We start from the raw sequence: 18643 nt of genomic DNA, 5'->3' as shown, positions 1-18643 counted from the left end.
GAATTCACTAACTGGAGGGCTGCTTCAAGACCAACTCATTTGCAAATTGGAAAGTCCCCAAAAGCTTGTCTGATATCTTGTCCTCCTCCTCTTTCCCCTTTTGTGTTTCTTCTTTTCTTATTGCCTCCTAGGAATTGACATATAGCACAAAAACACTGAACTAGGCCAGGGTTTTAACCCTGGTCGAATGACTGATCTACTCTATAACTTTGTACAAGTCATTTCACTTTCGTGAGGCTCAGATTGCTCATCTGTAAAGTGAGAAAGAGCCAATTCTCATTATTTGGTGTAGTTATGTCACTTCTTTAAAGTTGTCATGAACACTGAAATGGAGAATACTGAATTCTCTCTCTTGCTCTAGGTGAAATTCAGGGTTAGATTCAATCGAATCTCCGATCACATTTTGTCAACTGGTCAAGATACAATCCTGTTTTAAATGTATTTCTCCTTAAAGATACTCTAGTTAATATATATCATTCATTAATTATGTTGAATGCACAGCCATTGGCACTATGATTCATGACTGAGAAACCTTATCTAACAGGTGCATTTTCTCTGTAAAGCACATCTCAGCCTTTTTGCACTTGGGAACATTAGGCAGCACTTTAGCACTATGCTTGCTGACCATTTACAAGAGTGAAATTACTGAGGGAGTGATGTCAGCATCATGGTGGAATGAACTTCCCCCATTAAACTCTCCCCCTCTAAGACTCAACAAAAAAGACATTCATATTCCAACAGAAGCTATTCACACAACACAGGGGATGTGTGAGGTACCCAGGCAGCTGTACACGTGAGCTGAGGTACTAGAATCCCCAGAGTAAGTGGAAGGAGGTAAGAGGAGCTCCCTTCCTTCCCCAAGGACTGCGGCCCAGAGACTGAGACGGCGGCTCTCAGAGGAGGGGGAGGGGTGGCTCGCAGCGTGAAAACCGGCACTCTCCAAGACCCCTCACAGCCTGTGGGGATCCCCCTACAGAGGGAGCAGAACTGTTGCGAGAGTAGTTTCTACAAGCTAGCCCCGCAGGAGAGCAGAGAGCAACAGCAAGGCGAGAAACCTCTGAGATCAGGGAGGCAAAAGGAAGCGCCCCTCCCCAGCCTGGCCCACCCAACTGGAGCTTCAGCACAGCGGTGCTTCAGTTCAGCCCCATCCCCAGAGGCAGCGGCCCCCAGGCGCCCGGGCACCACCAGCAGGGGCAGTGTGACCATGCCCCAACCCCACAGGCAGTGGCCCCCAGGTGCCCAGGTCTGACCAGCAGCAGGATGAGCCTGTGCCCCCACTCCAGACGCAGTGGCAGCTCAGGCCCCACCACACCACAGCTCCAGCTGCTCCAGCTGGACCAAGCCACAGCCCCAGATTCCCTTGCTCCACCGTGGCCCACCCCCAGCTCCTTCGGCTTGACGCCCCCCCCCACATCTCCAACTGCTTCGGCTTGGCTCGTACTCTGGCTCCAGCTGACTTGGTGCCAGCAACTTCAGGTCACTGCACTCCAGTTCCAGCTTCTTTGGCCCAGCAGAGCTCTAGCTCCTCCTTCAGCCAGCGCACTCCAGTTCCAGCTTTTTTGGCTCAGCAGTGCTCCAGCTCTTCCTTCTTTGGCCCAGCGGTGCTCTAGCTCCTGCTTCTTTGGCCCAGTGGCACTTCAGCTGCAGCTGCTTCAACCCACCTGCACCCGAGCCCCAGCTGCTTTGGCCTAGCTGTGCTCCAGTCCCAGCTGTTCCCATGCTCCAGCTCCAGCTGTTCCCACACTTCCTCCTCAGCAGCCTCCACTCAGCCACATCTCAGATCAGCCAAGGGCCAGTGAGAGCACCCGAGGATTGAGGTGGGCCAGAATACACATCCCTTGACCCCCACCCAGTGACAGCAAGAGGAAATTGCAACCATATATTTTCACTATGAGGAAAAGTAAGCCAACACTGACAGGCACTATGCAAAAATATGTTAAATCTCCAGACCAAAAGGAAAATAACAAGCACCCAGAAGTCAACTTGGAAAGCACAGAAATGTATAACCTTAATGACAGAGAATTCAAAATAGCCATCGTAAAAAAGCTCAATGAAATATAAGAAAACACAGACAGACAATTCAATGAAATCAGGAGTTTCTTCACAAAAGAGATTGAAACAATAAAAAAAAATCAGAAATCTTAGAGATGAAGAACATGATAGAGGTGATAAAGACACATCTGGAACCCTTCAGCATCAGAGCTGACAATATGGAGGAAAGAATTAGCAATATTGAGGACAGCAATGCAGAAATGCTCCAGATGGAGGAGGAAAGAGAACTAAGACTAAAAAGCAATGAAGAAACTTGCCGAGAAATATTTGACTCAATTAGGAAGTCCAACATAAGGATTAAAGGTATTCCAGAAGGAGAAGAGAGGGAAAAAGGAGCAGAGAACTTGTTCAAAGAAATAATAGCTGAGAGCTTCCCAAACCTGGAGAATGAGCTGTAAATACCAATGAATGAAATAAATAGATCTCCTAAATATATCAACACAAGAAGACCCTCTCCAAAGGCATACAGTAGTAAAGCTGGAAAAAGTCAAGGACAAAGAAAAAATATTAAGGGAAGCTAGACCAAAAAAAAAAAAAAAGTAAATATAACATGCAAAGGATTTCTTATCAGGCTCTCAGCTGATTTCTCAACAGAAACTTTACAGGCTAGGAGAGAGTGGAACGATATATTCAAAATTCTGAAGGACAAAAGCTTTCACCAAGAATACTCTATCCAGTGAAAATATCCTTCAGATATGATGGAGGAATAACAATTGTGTCAGATAAACAAAATCTAGGGGAGTTCATTGCCATAAGATTCCCACTACAATAAGTGCTCAAGAAGGCCCTCATCCTTGAGAAAAAAAAGAGAAAGTGTATTCAAAATTTTGAACAAGGAGGAAAATAGGTCAACAAAGCCATGAAAATTGCAGTCCTCTATCAAAATAGATTAGCAAACACCTAATTATAAAACCAAAGATCAATGGAAGGTAAGCACCAAGCATAAATATAACCTCATCATGTTAAACACGACCTCATAATACAAGAAGGAATAAGATGTGACAACAATAACTTAGAAGGGAAAGAGGAAAGAGATCAGATTGACTTAGTCTAAGGGAATAAGAGGCCATCAAAAAATGGACTAGCACATCCACAAGATTAGTTATAAAAACCTCATAGTAACCACTAACCAAATAATCAGAACAGAATCACACACGATGAACAAAAAGAAAACTAAGAGAACCCCCATACAGAATTACCAAACTGAATTGTTAGTCCAAAACAAATGGGATGAGAAACAAAGATATGCAAACAAACCAGAAAAAGAGTGATAAAATAACAACAAACTCCTATATATCAATAATTACCATAAATGTAAATGGACTGAACTCTCCAATCAAAAGGCACAGAGTTGTGGGATGGATTAAAAAATAAGACCCAACAACATGCTGCTGCCTCCAGGAAACACATCTCAGCTCTAAAGACAAACACAGGCTCAGAGTGAAAGCATGGAAGACAATACTCCAAGCTAATGGCAAACAAAAGAGAGCAGCTGCTGCCATACTTATATCAGACAAAGTAGAATTCAAGATAAAACAGGCAATGAGAGACAAAGAGAGGCAATATATAATGATAAAAAGGACACTCCACCAAGAAGACATGTCACTTTTAAATATATATGCACCCAATACAGGAGCATCAAGGTACATAAAGCAACTATTAAAAAACCTAAAAGGAGATATTAACAACAACACAATAATAGTAGAGGATCTTAACACCCCACTCCCATCAATGGGCAGATCAACCAGACAGAAAATCAATAAGTAAATAATGGACTTAAACGAAAAACTTGATGAGATGGACTTAACAGATATATATATAGAGCACTCCATCCAAACACAGCAGATCACACATTCTTCTCAAGTGCGCATGGAACATTCTCAAGAAGAGACTATATGTTGGGAAACCAGGCATGCTTATATAAATTTAAGAAGATTGAAATCATAACAAGCATCTTTTCCAACAATAATGCCATGAAACTAGAAATTAACTACAACGAAAAAACTGGGAAAGTGACAAAGCTGTGGAGACTAAACAACATGCTACTAAACAACAAAAGGATCGTTGTTGAAATTAAAGGAGAAATCAAATCATATCTTGAGACCAATGAAAATGAAAATACACCGTACCAACTCATATGGGCTGCAGCAAAAGCAGTCGAGAGGGAAACTCATAGCAATACAGGTCCACCTTAACAAACAAGAAAAAGCCCAATAAGCAAATAACACCTAACAGAATTAGAAAAAGAAGAACAAACAAAGCCTAAAGTCAGCAGAAGGAGGGAAATAATAAAAATCAGAGAAGAAATAAAGGAAATTGAAATAAAAAATCAGTAGAAAGGATCAGTGAAACAAAGAGCTGGTTCTTTGAGAAGATAAACAAAATTGACAAACCCTTAGCCAGACTCACCAAGAAAAAAAGAGAGAATGCTCCAATAAATAAAATTAGAAATGAAAAAGGAGAAATTACAACAGATACCACAGAAATACAAAAGATTATAAGAGAATACTATGAAAAACTACGTGCCAACAAATTGGATAATCTAGAAGAAATGGATAAATTCTTAGAAACATGCAGCCTCCCAAAACTGAATCAAGAAGAAATAGAGAACCTGAATAGACCAATTACAAAAAAAGAGATTGAAACAGTAATCAAAAACCTCCCAAAAAATAAAAGTCCAGGACCAGATGGCTTCTCTGGAGAATTTTACCAAACATTCAAAGAAGACGTAATACCTATTCTTCTTAAACTATTCCAAAAAATAGAGGAAGATGGAACACTTCCCAACACATTCTACGAGGCCAACATCATCCTGATACCAAAAACAGGCAAAAACAATATCAAGAAGGAAAACTACAGACCAATATCCCTGATGAACATAGATGCAAAAATCCTCAACAAAATATTGGCAAATCAAATACAGCAATACATTAGAAAGATCATACACCATGATCAAGTGGGATTTACACCAGGGACACAGGGATGGTTCAACATCCACAAATCAATCAATGTGATACACCACATTAACAAAATGAGGAATAAAAACCAAAGATCATCTCAATAGATGCAGAGAAGGCTTTTGACAAGATCCAACATCCATTTATGATAAAAACTCTCAACAAGTATAGAAGGAAAGTATCTTAACATAATAAAGGCCATATATGACAAACTCACAGCCAACATCATACTCAATGGGGAAAAACTGAAAGCCATCCCTCTGAAAACAGGGACAAGACAAGGTTGCCCACTCTCATCACTCTTATTCAACACAGTACTGGAGGTTCTGGCCAGAGCAATTAGGCAAGAAAAAGGAATAAAAGGAATCCAAATAGGCAACGAAGAAGTGAAACTGTCGCTGTTTGCAGAGGACATGATCTTATATGTAGAAAACCCTAAAGAATCCATTGGAAAACTATTAGAAATAATCATCAATTACAGCCACGTGGCAGGGTACAAAATCAACTTACAGAAATCAGGTGCCTTTCTGTATACCAACAATAAACTAACAGAAAGAGAACTCAAGAAGACAATCCCATTTACAATTGCAACAAAAAGAATAAAATATCTAGAAGTAAATTTAACCAAGGAAGTGAAAGACCTATACAAAAAAACTATAAGACATTATTGAGTGAAATCAATGATGACATAAAGAAATGGAAAAATATTCCATGCACTTGGGTTAGAAGAATAAGCATAGTTAAAATGTCCATACTACCTAAAGCAATCTACACATTCAATGCAATCCCAATCAGAATCGCAAGGACATTCTTCACAGAAATAAAACAAAGAATACTAACATTCATATGGGGCAACAAAAGACCCCGTATAGCTAAAGCAATCCTGAAAAAGAAGAACAAATCTGGAAGCATCACATTCCCTGACTTCAAAACATACTACGAAGTGATAGTAATTAAAACAGCATGGTACTGGTACAAAAACAGACACACAGATCAATGGAACAGAATTGAAAGTCCAGAAATAAAACCTCATATCTACGGGCAACTAATATTTGACAAAGGAGCTAAGGACATACAGTGGAGAAAGGAAAGTCTCTTCAGCAAATGGTGCTGGGAAAACTGGACAGCCACTTGCAAAAGAATGAAAGTAGACCATCTTCTTTCGCCATACACAAAAATTAACTCAAAATGGATCAAAGGCCTGCAGATAAGACATGAAACTATAAAACTCCTGGAGGAAAATATAGGTAGTACACTACTCATCATCAGCTACAAAGGGATCTTTTTGAATTCCATGCCTACTCAGACAAGGGGAACAAAAGAAAAAATAAACAAGTGAGACTTCATCAGATTAAAGAGCTTCTACAAGGCAAATGAAACCAGGATCAAAATGAATAGAGAACACACCAGCTGGGAAAAAATATTTGCAAACCATATATCTGACAAGGGATTAATCTCCATAATATATAAAGAGCTCACACAACTGAATAACAAAAAAACAAACAACCTGATCAAAAAATGGGCAGAGGAAATGAACAGACATTTCTCCAAAGAAGATATACAGATGGTCAATAGGCACATGAAAAGATGCTTAACATCACTAATCATCAGGGGAATGCAAATCAAAATCACACTAAGATATCATCTTACACCCATTAGAATGGCTATAATCACCAAGACAAAGAACAACAAGTGCTGGAGAGGATGTGGAGAAATGAGAACCCTAATCCACTGCTGGTGAGAATGCAAACTGGTGCAGCCTCTATGGAAAACAGTATGGAGATTCCTCAAAAAATAAAAATAGAAATACCTTATGATCCAGCTATCCCACTACTAGGTATCCACCCAATGAACCTGAAATCAACAATCCAAAGAGGTTTATGCACCCCTATGTTCATCGCAGCATTATTCACTACAGCCAAGACATGGAAGCAACCCAAGTGTCCCTCGACTGATGATTGGATAAAGAAGATGTGGTATATATATACCATGGAATACTACTCAACCATAAAAAAGACAAAATCATCCCATTTGAAACAACATAGATGGACATGGAGGGTATTATGTTAAGTGAAATAAGCCAGAAAAAGACAAACAGTGCATGATTTCACCCATATGTGGAAGATAAATCAACACACGGACACATAGAACTTTTTAGTGGTTACCAGGGGCTAGGGGGGTGGAGGGATGCACGTATATGGTTACTGACAAACAATAATGTACAACAAAAAATTCACAATTAAAAAAAAGAAAAGTGAAATTACCTAAGTAAAAAAAAACCAACTTGTGAAAAATGTGGCACTAAATATGCCATAAAAAGGACACACTTGTTTACAGTATGAGATCCGAAACAAGAGGACAGATCTTCATTTTGTTCAACCTCAGCTCGAACATGCCCATCACATGACTCAAATTTTTTTTTGCCATCTACGCCCACTCATGCATGACTGGGAAGGTGCTGCGAGTATTGATTTTAGGGCTACAAAAGAATTTTAGAGAGTAGGTGATTTCACAAATACTGAATCCACAAATAACCAGGATTGATTCTCTTCCAATCTTCTCTGTTGTTGTGACCTTTCATGTTTTCTTTTCACTTAACACTGTTTAACATATTTTCAGAAGGCCAGGGTTTACGAATCAAATGACCATTTTTGTTCATTCATTCACCATTAGGTATTTCTATTTATTCTTTCACTAACTACTTTTGAAATAGTAGTTTGTCACTAATTACTTATGAAATAGCTACAATGGACTTGGGAAACAAAGATGAATAAGATATACTATCTGCCATATATATTATTTACTTCTAGCTTGTAATCTAGTGAAGAGAAAAACTAAATGGCGAGACTCTGTAAATCTTTAATAGAAACCATGGAAAACTAAGATTTATCTTGGTAAAATCTTGCTGGATAGAATACCATCTCTTTTGCATGAAAGTGAATTGATAATCCTCAAGAAGCTTTGGAAGATATAGAATAAAACAATATTTCAAGTTATGTTCATGAGATACAGTTTTTTAGGACTCTTTGGATGTAAGTTGCCTGTGATGTCAGGGTGGGGTGTGGGGAACTAATAATCAGATAACATTACTGGGCTCTGGCTTGTGAAATATTCTAGCAACATGACGGGACCCATGGGAATGTGTGCTTTCCTTTCCAAGTGGAATTACTGATGCAAATGGGGTATATCTGTGACCAAACCCACAGTGATATAAATGGTTACTAAACTTGAGCTTGAAGTTAGCCCCTCTGAAGATTTTGAGAATCTATGAGGTATGTTCAAGAACGAATTCTCCTGGCCCTTCCTCCCCAGTGTCTTCATCACACCTTCATGCTCTTGCTCTGTGAGAATGCTGACTGCCTCCTTTACTTAGCCATCCTCTGTGGAGATTGATGTCACTTTCCCTACCCTGGCTGTGGGATAGATGACTGCTGTCCCCTGTACTTGTTTTTCATAGGCAAGGAAACAGGCCATCCCAGAATTCCCCTCAGTGCAACTGAAATCAAATTGTAGCTTATTGGAGAGTCTACTGTAGAGTCAGTTTAATGGGAGTAAATATAATGCAGATAAGTATTTGCTATTATACTGTCCTGCATGTATTTGAATGTCTTTGTCCATGATAATTCATCTGGACAATAGTATACCACAGTTCATCTGGAACTGCTCATGACTTTCTCACATTTTTCAGTCTAGGCCAAATGAAGCCCAGGAAACCAAGGAAGGTGAGACTATAATTTTCATGTGAATATCATGTCTACTTTTGGAGACATCATTTTCTGGCCCAGGCTTAATCTCTTACCAGGATAACTAACAATACAAACATCTACAGCCCACAAGTGATCTTTGCCTCCAACCATGGGATTGTGGTTTGGACCTGTGGCCTCAACAAGACAAGAAAAAGTGTTTTGACAAAAATCTTTGTCAGGGCTGGCCTGGTGGCATAGTGGTTAAATTCATGTGCTCCACTTCACCAGCCCAGGGTTTGTGGGTTAAGATCTTGGGTGTGGACCTACACACCACTCATCAAGCCATGCTGTGGCAGCATCCCACATACAAAATAGAGGAAGATTGGCACAGATGTTAACTCAGGGACAATCTTCCTCACCAAAAAAAAAAAAAAAAAAAAATTTTTATCAAATACCTCTCAAAGTTAAGATTATTCAGACTTTTCAAGGGAAACTTGATTCCTCTCTAAAGTGGTGTTTCTCTATCAGTTTCATATTTGGAGCAGACCTGCTCCATGTTAGGATCACAAAATGACTGTCAATAATCTTGTGCCTCCTTCATTTTGGATTGTGTCCAAATTGTTTTGTTCACTAAGATTAATGTCCCTATATCAACCACAAAAATTGCTGTGAGAAATAAAATTAAACAGCATATGTGAAATTGATGGAAGCATATAAAATCCTCAAGACATGCCGAGTTCCCCAGTGCATACTCTGACAATGAGACTCCCTCATCACTGTGTGTTTTGCTGGGGTAAGTCAGGTAAGCCTGACTGAATTCAGGCTTGTTAAAGTCCATGCTCAAGGTTTTTAGGTGTGGAGAACTGTTCTGAGCACTAAAATTAAAAAATGTGGTTCTCTAAAGGAGCTTATATCTAGTTGGACAAAGGACCACGTTTTCCTTAATGCAGAGAGAAATCCTGCAATTTATAAGAAAATTAATGCAGGGCCGGCCCCGTGGCTTGGTGGTTAAGTGAGCGCGCTCCACTGCTGGCGACCCGGGTTCGGATCCCGGGCTCGCACCGACGCGCTGCTTCTCTGGCCACGCTGAGGCCGTGTCCTACATACAGCAACTAGAAGGATGTGCAGCTACGACACACAACTATCTACTGGGGCTTTGGGGGGAAAAAATAAATAAATAAAATCTTTAAAAAAAAAAAAAAAAAAGAAAATTAATGCAAATAAAAATGGGTAAAACATATGAAAAGGTAAAGCACAGAAGCAGAAATTTAAAAAGACAAATGGAAGAAGAGATTCAATTTCTCATCACTTGTCAAGGAAATGGATATGAAAACAGCAATAAAATAGTATGTTTACACATCAGAGTGACAAATATTAAAAGTATATTAAGATATAATGCTGGTGAAAAGTTTGTGTATTTACTTTCATATGCTTTTCAGAATGACTATTGCCTCCGTGGAAAGCAATTTGGCCATATTTATTAAAATTTTTAAAGTGCATTTATTTTAAGCCAGGAATCGCAATTCTGGAAATTTGTACCCTGAATGTGGAAGAATAGTGGGCAAAGATATATGGAATAGAAGGCTTATTGCAAGTTTGTAATGAAGCACATGGATAATTATCTAAATGCACAGCTTTAGGAAAGCATTGAATTCATATTTTTATGTTATAGATTCAATATAGGTATTAAAAACAAGATAGTGATTATATTAGCACCTATACACGTGTGAGTCGGTATTTGTAACTACATATTTCTATTCATGGGGAAAAGTAAAGAAGGGTACACAATAGATTCTGAACATAGGTTACATGAGGAGGGCCTGGCAGATGAGTGGATGGTTTGTGGGAGAAGAAGAAAAACACAGTGACAAGAAAGAAGCAAAAGAGGAAGCCAAAAAAAAAAAAAAAAAAAAGATTCACGAAAAAGGTAGCTCTAAATGCCGCTATACCTTTTATATAAAATCATATGTTGTGTATATTTCTATGGAAAAAGACATTTCAGTATAGGGAGATTCATATCTACTGCTTTGTAGTAGTATACATCCATGATGTATATAAATGTATATACACGTTATTTAGTGCAAAAATCAAATTTGATAGTAACATCTGTATTGTGAGTCCATTTTGGTAAAAAGACACATGTAAACTCTCAGGTCCACCAATCAGCCAAGCAGTCAGAGCTAACTCCTTTGTGCGTGCGCGCGCGCGCGCGTGTGTTTGTGTGCAGTGTATATGTATGTGTACCATCAATTGTGTTCAATGTTTGAAGGGAAGAAAGAAAGAAGATTCTTTTTATTTTAGAGACTATTATTTTATTTGTAATGTTACAATAAGTATGTATATATATACATATATGTTTGTGCAAGGAAAAAATATGCGAGGATTTGTACCAGGTTTTTGCATTGATTATCCTGGGTGTGGTGCAGGGGAGGATTTGAGGCATAATGATGGGGAGAGATGATAATACTTTTCTTTCATCATTTTTCCATTTGTTTCAATAATCATATATACTTTTGTAATTTGGTAAATATAAAAGAAATTAAAAAAGAAAACAGTATACATGATATCTGGGAAACATAAAAAATTTTAACCGGTAAAATTTCTACATGGTAAAAATTTAAAAATGTATGCAATGGAAATTATATCTTTGTATGGCCCCAGATCTCTGGTATCTTTACCGAGAATCCAGGCACAGCTGAAGTTAAAACTTTCTTGACTATGTACCCATAAACATGTGTGAGTAGTTTATTGTTTTTTACACAAATGGGAACACACTAAAGCACACTGTTTTCAACCTTATTTTTTCCATTTAACAAAATATCCTGGAGAGCTTTGGCACCTATGGAAATAATCATATGGTATTAAGTTTGCACAGTTTTATAAGTAAAGAAAAAGTATGTAAAAACAGACACCAACATCTCAACAATGGTTCTATCAGTTGGGTGGAGTGTTTGGGAAGAAGAAAGAGAGAATATTCATTTTCCTTTAGAGACTACTATTTTATTTGAATTGTCGTGATGCTGATGAATCATATTTATGATTTAAGATATTGAATTAAAAAAAGTAGGATGGCATTTACTGTTGGCTATAGTGGATCTTACAGTAGAACTACTTACGATAGTTCAGAGAAAGGAGTTTTTTCTGTTGGTCTGTTAGTCAGGGAGAAAGCAGGAGCTGAAGCGAGGGTCTGACTCAGACGGATGATAAAGAAGTGCCTAAACACACTTTTCCGGATGAGGAGTCAATGGATCAGCCTCATTTCTGTGGATCATTCACAGAAGGGAAGAGTGGGAGACAAGTTGTCAGGCAGGCACTGGAGGCATGGAGAATACTGAAAAGCCACATAACCATTTGGACGTTACTTTGCAGCAATATGCCAGCTTCCTTTCCCTTAAAGCAGGCCCAACATTGGCTAATGATCTATATAAAACACTCCTACCAAGGGCTGTCTCTATTGAAATAGTTGCCTGGGATTACGGTGAGAGGGCCTGGATGTTGTAGGGAGGGGAGCGGGAATTGAGAACAGTCTTCTGTGAGGACCACTGGTAGTGGTGGGGGGGCGGTGGTTAGGGATGTTGCAGAGAGCTTAGGAGAATTTTGTGATAGGTTCTGATAAAGAGATGGTGAATTGGAGGATGAGATGCTCAGTGGAGAGCCTTAGTCCCCATCAGGATGGAAAGGTGTATTTCCATATGACTCTTGGTTTCTGGTCCATTTTTGGTCAAGCTAACAGTTCAGGAACCTCCTCCGGATAAAGGCAAGTGTCTCAGGGGGCTGATATTTGTTGTTCATTTCAGGCTGCTCTCCAGGAAATCTGTAATTGGTTCTCAGGGGCCTCTCCCCTCTGGGCAATTGTCAGCCCTCCCTTGTGACAAAGGGAAGGACCTACAATGAAAGGACAGAAGAGTCTGGGAGCTAGAAAATGAGATGGAGAGTGGAGGAGAGAATGGCTCTGGGGAGTACAGCGTGGCAAGTGTAACATTTCTAATCAATGTCATACATTATTTCAAAGTGAACTCAAGGAGGGAGGGAGTTGAAGGCAGAAAACTTCAATATTCTGAAACTTTAGGCAATCTTAGCACATATTCTCCTCTGCAGTTTTTCTTTAGGATTGCTATTTCAGGTGAGTTTCCTATTTTTGTATAATTCTTTATAGCTTAGTCCACAGACCCTTTAAAAAAGCTATAGAATTGGTCTTTATAGACTTTTTTCCTATAAACAGTAATACATTTCTTTTAACCTAGAGAGTTCAAAAGTCTCTTTTTCAAAGGTATTTAAGGAAATCCCAGTGTTTCTCTGGAAAACTGGCGTTGATACTTCTTCCATTGGACCTTTAAGAAGTTGATTTTCAATCCTTCCTGCTGCATCTGAACGTCTTTCCTTTGGTTCCTTTTTCCTGGAGATGAAGAACAGTAGATGTTCATGAGAATAGCTTCAGTTGGAGCATATTTTAGAGTATGACACCCTCACGGCAATTTTTCATAGTGGGAATTCATCCTTCTACTTTGTTACGGGGTAACAGAACTGAGATACACTTAAATGAAGTTTTCTATAAATTTTTTTTCAGTATGTTTCTGTCTTATTATAGAGTAATTCCAAAGAGGATTGAAGACAGTTAACAGATTAAAAATTCAAACTAAATTAAGATTTAATCACTGTTTTTTGTTTATAAAAATACATTTAACAGAATTACAAAATATATGAGAATAGTTTTTTCTCATTCCCAAAGATAAATTAAAATTCAGTTTGGTATATTTCCTCAAATATTTTTTATTGGAATGTTCTTTGAATTCCTTTTCCAGAAATGGTGATAGTTGTAATTGAGGACTCCCTGCTATGACTTTTACCCGTATAGAGTTGAGTCTGTGATTGGGTGTTTTTCAGAAAATAAACAGATATTTTGCACTATTTTCACTTTCCTATCAGTTAGTATGGTGAAATTCATCTTGATTTCAAACTCTTCCTGCATTTCTTGGAGTCTTCCAACTCCAAATTTAGCTCCATTCCTTGGAATCTTCCATCACTAAATTCAACCCCTCCCCGCCTCCATGATCCCTTTCTGTTTCTAAGGGAGTAATGGTCTCTTATCCAGTTAGCTCTGCTGTTGCTATGTCTTTGCCATTTCTCTATAATCCTCACATCCTCCTAACTGCTCTTTCCTTTCCTCTTTCTCTCATTCCACCAACCCCTTGAAAAATAGGGTTGGAATGCAGTCATCTGAAAAGCCAGGGTTATGTTATGACATGACAATAGTTTTTCATGTGACTGAATTTTAAAACACTCTCAAGAACAATCTGGTTGTGGAGATGGAATATGACCATATTTCCATGAACTTTGCTAACAGATTCTGTGACCACACGCACACATTTATTTAAATTAGGTGTTCTATTTGGGAATAGGAAGTGAAAATTTTCTTTTGTTTAAGGTTGACCAGCTCATGTACTGGTGGATTATACCACCTTGGCCTCATTGAAAGCAGCTTAATACCCTGGGCTCCCAGAATATTTATATTTCACTCTTTGCTCTCATTCTCATCCAAGCTGTTATTTTCTAACCACATCCCTGGATAAATCAGCATTGTTTAGTATTTTTCAGTGACATAATGAAGGTAAATGGTGCCTGGGATATTGTAATGTGTTTCTTCTCTCTCTTTCCATGTTGTGTGTATGTTGGGGGTTTGGTTTTGCCAAGACTGAAGTCTTTGTGTTGCCCTACAGATTGCCACCCAGGGACATATGCCTCTGACTGCTGCCCCTTCTTTACCCTCTTGCATTTGGAGGTCAATGGAACTTCCTTTCCTTTGGTTCCTCTACTTGCTCTTAGACTCATTCTGCATTCCCTGAAATAGCCTTTAGAAGAGAGTCAGAATGAGAGAGATGATACTATTGTTCCTTTGAACAAAGTCATGAAATGGATTGCAATGAGCACATGCCAGTTTCACCAAAAAATTATTAAACTTATATTCGTCCTTGATGCCCTGTCCTCTACTCCATGTCTTTCTGGGTTTCAGCTAGCTGAAGTGCTGTCATAGAAAAGAAGGAATATGCTTTATTTATGCCCTGGAGGATGAATGAGTGGAACCTACAGGAATCTTGGTTCATTATAGGAATAAATTACCAAGAGTCACTATGATCCAATGTTGGCACTGACTTCCTGGGGAGGTGGTGGTGGTGAGCCGTTTATTACTGGAGGTGTTCTAGCCTGGTTTGCACGCCTACTTCTGCTCCTGGAGAGGAATTCTGTAGAAAGAATCCAAGCCTCAGTCTGGGCTTGGGCCAAATAAATGATCTAGGAGTTAAAGGAGGTCCACAGAGAAGTGCCGAGTTCATATCACAAGGAAGTATAGATGAAGTATAGGGTAAGGGAATAGCTTCTAGAGGCAGGAGTTGGAGGATGATAACAGAACCTGTGGGATTTCTAGGTCTTTGAAGTACAGAACCCCTCTCTGATCACTTCACATGAGCTTGGTTATGGGAGAGGTAGGTTTAAATATTGGATATTTGAGATTTCATCTTTTTTAGGACTTCCTTGAATGTGGTGGATATAAATTTTAATCTCTGTGATAAAAAACTAGCAGTCTTTTTGTGGAGGAGAAAGTGCAAACCGTAAAATAATGAATGATCAATTCAAGGCGGCACATAGTTGCACACCAGGTTTCAGCTCTGTGGAGTCATTCCTTCCTTTATCCTTGTTTCCTTGGGTCTAGCTTCCTTAAAACTATCTAAATGCAAGTTGAACCACGCCATCCTAGTGTTTAAAAGCCATCAGGTGTGCCTTTTTGCCAATAGGTTAAAGCTCTAGCTCCAGCTTTTTAGGGGAAGTGCCCCCCACCCCCTACTCTGGTCCTGGCCCATCTCTCTATCCCTATCTTCCACCACTCTTCACCTCAATTCTACTACTTAATCTGATATGAATTTCTTTTAATTGCCCTTGGCTACTTTACTCCTGACACCTCCATCCGTTCCTCACATTCTACACTGTTTCTTGCCTCAGTATCTACTCATGGTTATCCTTTTACCTGAAATGCTCTCACCTCCATATGTTCCATTTTCCACAGAAATCATTGATCACATCAGGATAACTTCCTTTCACTAATATTTCTTACAGATTAATTTCATTAAATTTCTTTTAGTGTATTGCAATTATCTGTTGATTGTCAATCTTCCATACCAGATCAAAATCTCCTTAAGAGTATGGACTGGTTTTAGTTGGCCTAGTATCCTCAGCACCTGGTATATCTTACATATGCTAGATACTTAGCACACGATTGCTCAAAATTATACATCTTTGCTTTCATATATGTCTCTCCTGCCTGGAATATTCTGCCCACTCTCCTGTCCTTTGCCTGGGCAACTGTTACCTGTCCTTCAAAACTCAGCCTACAAACTACCTTCTTCAGGGAGCCACCCCTGACCTTGATTCTCACACCCTCCTCTACCCCCAGCCTGGGTTTGGTCTCTCTCTGCTCCCCCAGCACCTATACTTACCCAGACATTATCATTTATCGCATTTCCACTATAAAATATTGAATAATTTGATGAAACTTGTATTTCAATAAGACTATTTTGGTAAAGGAAAAGGAAAACTAGAGACTAGACGGCTACACAGAAGGTAATTGTGCTAAGATAGTTGTGAAGAGGTTGTGAGATTAATGGTGGGATAGTGAGAAGAGAATATAAATAACGATTTTCTAAGCAACAATTGATGAGATTCCAGTGATTGGGAGATGAGGAATGAGAGAAGGTATTAAGAGGACAGTGATATAGTAAGATTGGGAATCAAGGCATAATTTTCAAACCACTTGTAGTGGGGTTAGTTGTGGTTGGGGAAGATACAAGAGCTTGTTTTAGACCATGCTGATTTTGAATTGATGACGGGACATGTCTAGCAGGCATTTGGAGGATATGACACAGTTGCACACAAAAGAGGCTATATCACTGGTCATACAGATTAGGCTGATGGAATTTATTATATCGTAAGAGATAGTAGGTTGAACTACTAGGGCTCCGAAGACTGAAATCATGAGTTTGGATAAACTCTCCCCAGCCTTAAAGAATAGGCATAAATCAGGAATGCAGGGAATGATAGGAGTTGGAGAAGAGAAAGCAACTTAAAAGGGGACAGATGAGGACTGTGCAAGTGATTCTTGTTTTGGAGATCTACTTTTATCTTTTCCATTTTAGTCCTACTTATCTGAAGCATGGAGAAGATATAGAGCTGCGCTAAGTTCTCCGTTAATCACTACCAGACAGAAACTTGGATTATTCACATGGAAATTGTCTCCATAGGAAACCAAACTATTACTGAATTTGTCCTCCTTGGTTTCTACGACATAGCTGAGCTGCATCTCCTTTTCTTTATTGTGTTCATTCTCATCTATACCTCCATCATCATAGGGAATATGCTAATCATTGTGGCAGTGGTTAGCTCCCAGAGGCTCCACACACCCATGTATTACTTTCTGGCTAATCTGTCCTTCCTGGAGATCCTTTATACCTCCACAGTAGTGCCAAAAATGTTGGAGGGCTTCTTGCAGGAGGCAGCCATCTCTGTGGCTGCTTGCTTGCTCCAGTTCTTTGTTTTTGGTTCTCTAGCCACTGCTGAATGCTTCATGCTGACTGTCATGGCATATGATCGCTACCTGGCAATCTGCTACCCACTCCGCTACCCACTCCTCATGGGACCCAGATGGTGCTTGGGGCTGGTAGTCATAGCTTGGCTCTCTGGCTTCATGGTAGATGGATTGGTTGTGACCCTTATGGCCCAGCTGAGATTCTGTGGTCCCAGCTACATTGACCACTTTTACTGTGACTTCATGCCTTTGATGGGCCTGGCCTGCTCAGATCCCAGCATAGCCCAGATGACAACATTCATTCTCTCTGTGGTCTGCCTTACTATTCCTTTTGGACTGATTCTGACATCTTATGCCTGGATTGTGGTAGCTGTGCTGAGAGTTCCTACTGGGGCCAGTAGGAGAAAAGCTTTCTCCACATGCTCCTCTCACTTAGCTGTAGTGGCCACGTTCTATGGAACTCTCATCGTCTTGTACGTTGCACCATCTGCTGTCCACTCCCAGCTCCTCTTGAAGGTCTTTGCCCTGCTCTACACTGTGGTCACTCCTCTCTTCAATCCTGTGATCTACACCCTGAGGAATAAGGAAGTTCATCAGGCACTACAGAGGCTTCTCTACGTTAAGCAAACAGAAACACTAGACTGAAGAAGGATTGTGGTGAAGATTTTATTTGGACTTTGCATATCTCCATTGGGATGTCAGCCAGGATTGGTTGGGGAGGATTAACTTGTTCTATTCTGATGTTTCCCTCTCTGAAAGCTTCTATAGTTATTCTAAAAAATGAGGATGGTAGAGCAATAATTTTCAAGTGGTAACAAGAATTTTTACTTTGATCTTTTATTATTTCTTTATTAAATAGGCAATGGATATTTAATACAGAAAATAGATATTCAAAAGTAGGAACGCAAAACAAGCCTATATACATTGGCTACTTGTATCATCTGTATATGTGTATATATATTTGTTGGTTCATGGAAGTTACTATCTGGTTTTCCACTGAATATTATATCTTGAACATATTTCTATTTAGATAAATTGTGTACTTATTTATTTTTCTGGGCTTTTTAGTATGGCTAAACATGATTTGTTTAAATGATATTCTACCCTGAGATTTTTAGTTGCATTCAATTCTTTCACCATACAAACATAGTTTACATCCAGATTTTCCTATAATAAATTCTTAGGAGTTGAATTGCCAGGTCTAAGGCTATGCATATTAAAAAAATTTAAAGCTGGTGTCCGGCACGGTGGCCTAGCAGTTGAGTTCGCCCACTCTGCTTCAGCAGCCCAGGATTCACTGATTTGGATCCTCGGTACAGACCTGTGCACCGCTCATCAGACCATGCTGGGGCAGCATCCCACATAGAGCAGCTAGA

General features: G+C 39.4%; 1 protein-coding gene across 1 annotated transcript; it reads left to right on the top strand.

Annotated features, from left to right (window-relative positions):
• The first annotated feature begins 16964 nt into the window (after positions 1 to 16964).
• On the top strand, positions 16965 to 17912 carry LOC101404677 (olfactory receptor 11A1-like). The gene has a single exon (XM_004441725.2). It carries the CDS (start codon positions 16965 to 16967, stop codon positions 17910 to 17912), a length of 948 nt encoding a protein of 315 aa, XP_004441782.2.
• Positions 17913 to 18643: the final 731 nt, after the last annotated feature.

The sequence above is a fragment of the Ceratotherium simum genome, chromosome 13 (assembly GCF_057802395.1).
Source record: "Ceratotherium simum simum isolate JZ-2026a chromosome 13, ASM5780239v1, whole genome shotgun sequence".
Taxonomy (NCBI): domain Eukaryota; kingdom Metazoa; phylum Chordata; class Mammalia; order Perissodactyla; family Rhinocerotidae; genus Ceratotherium; species Ceratotherium simum.
The sequence above is the reverse complement of the archived record's forward strand: the minus strand, read 5'-3'. Positions and strand labels throughout refer to the sequence as shown.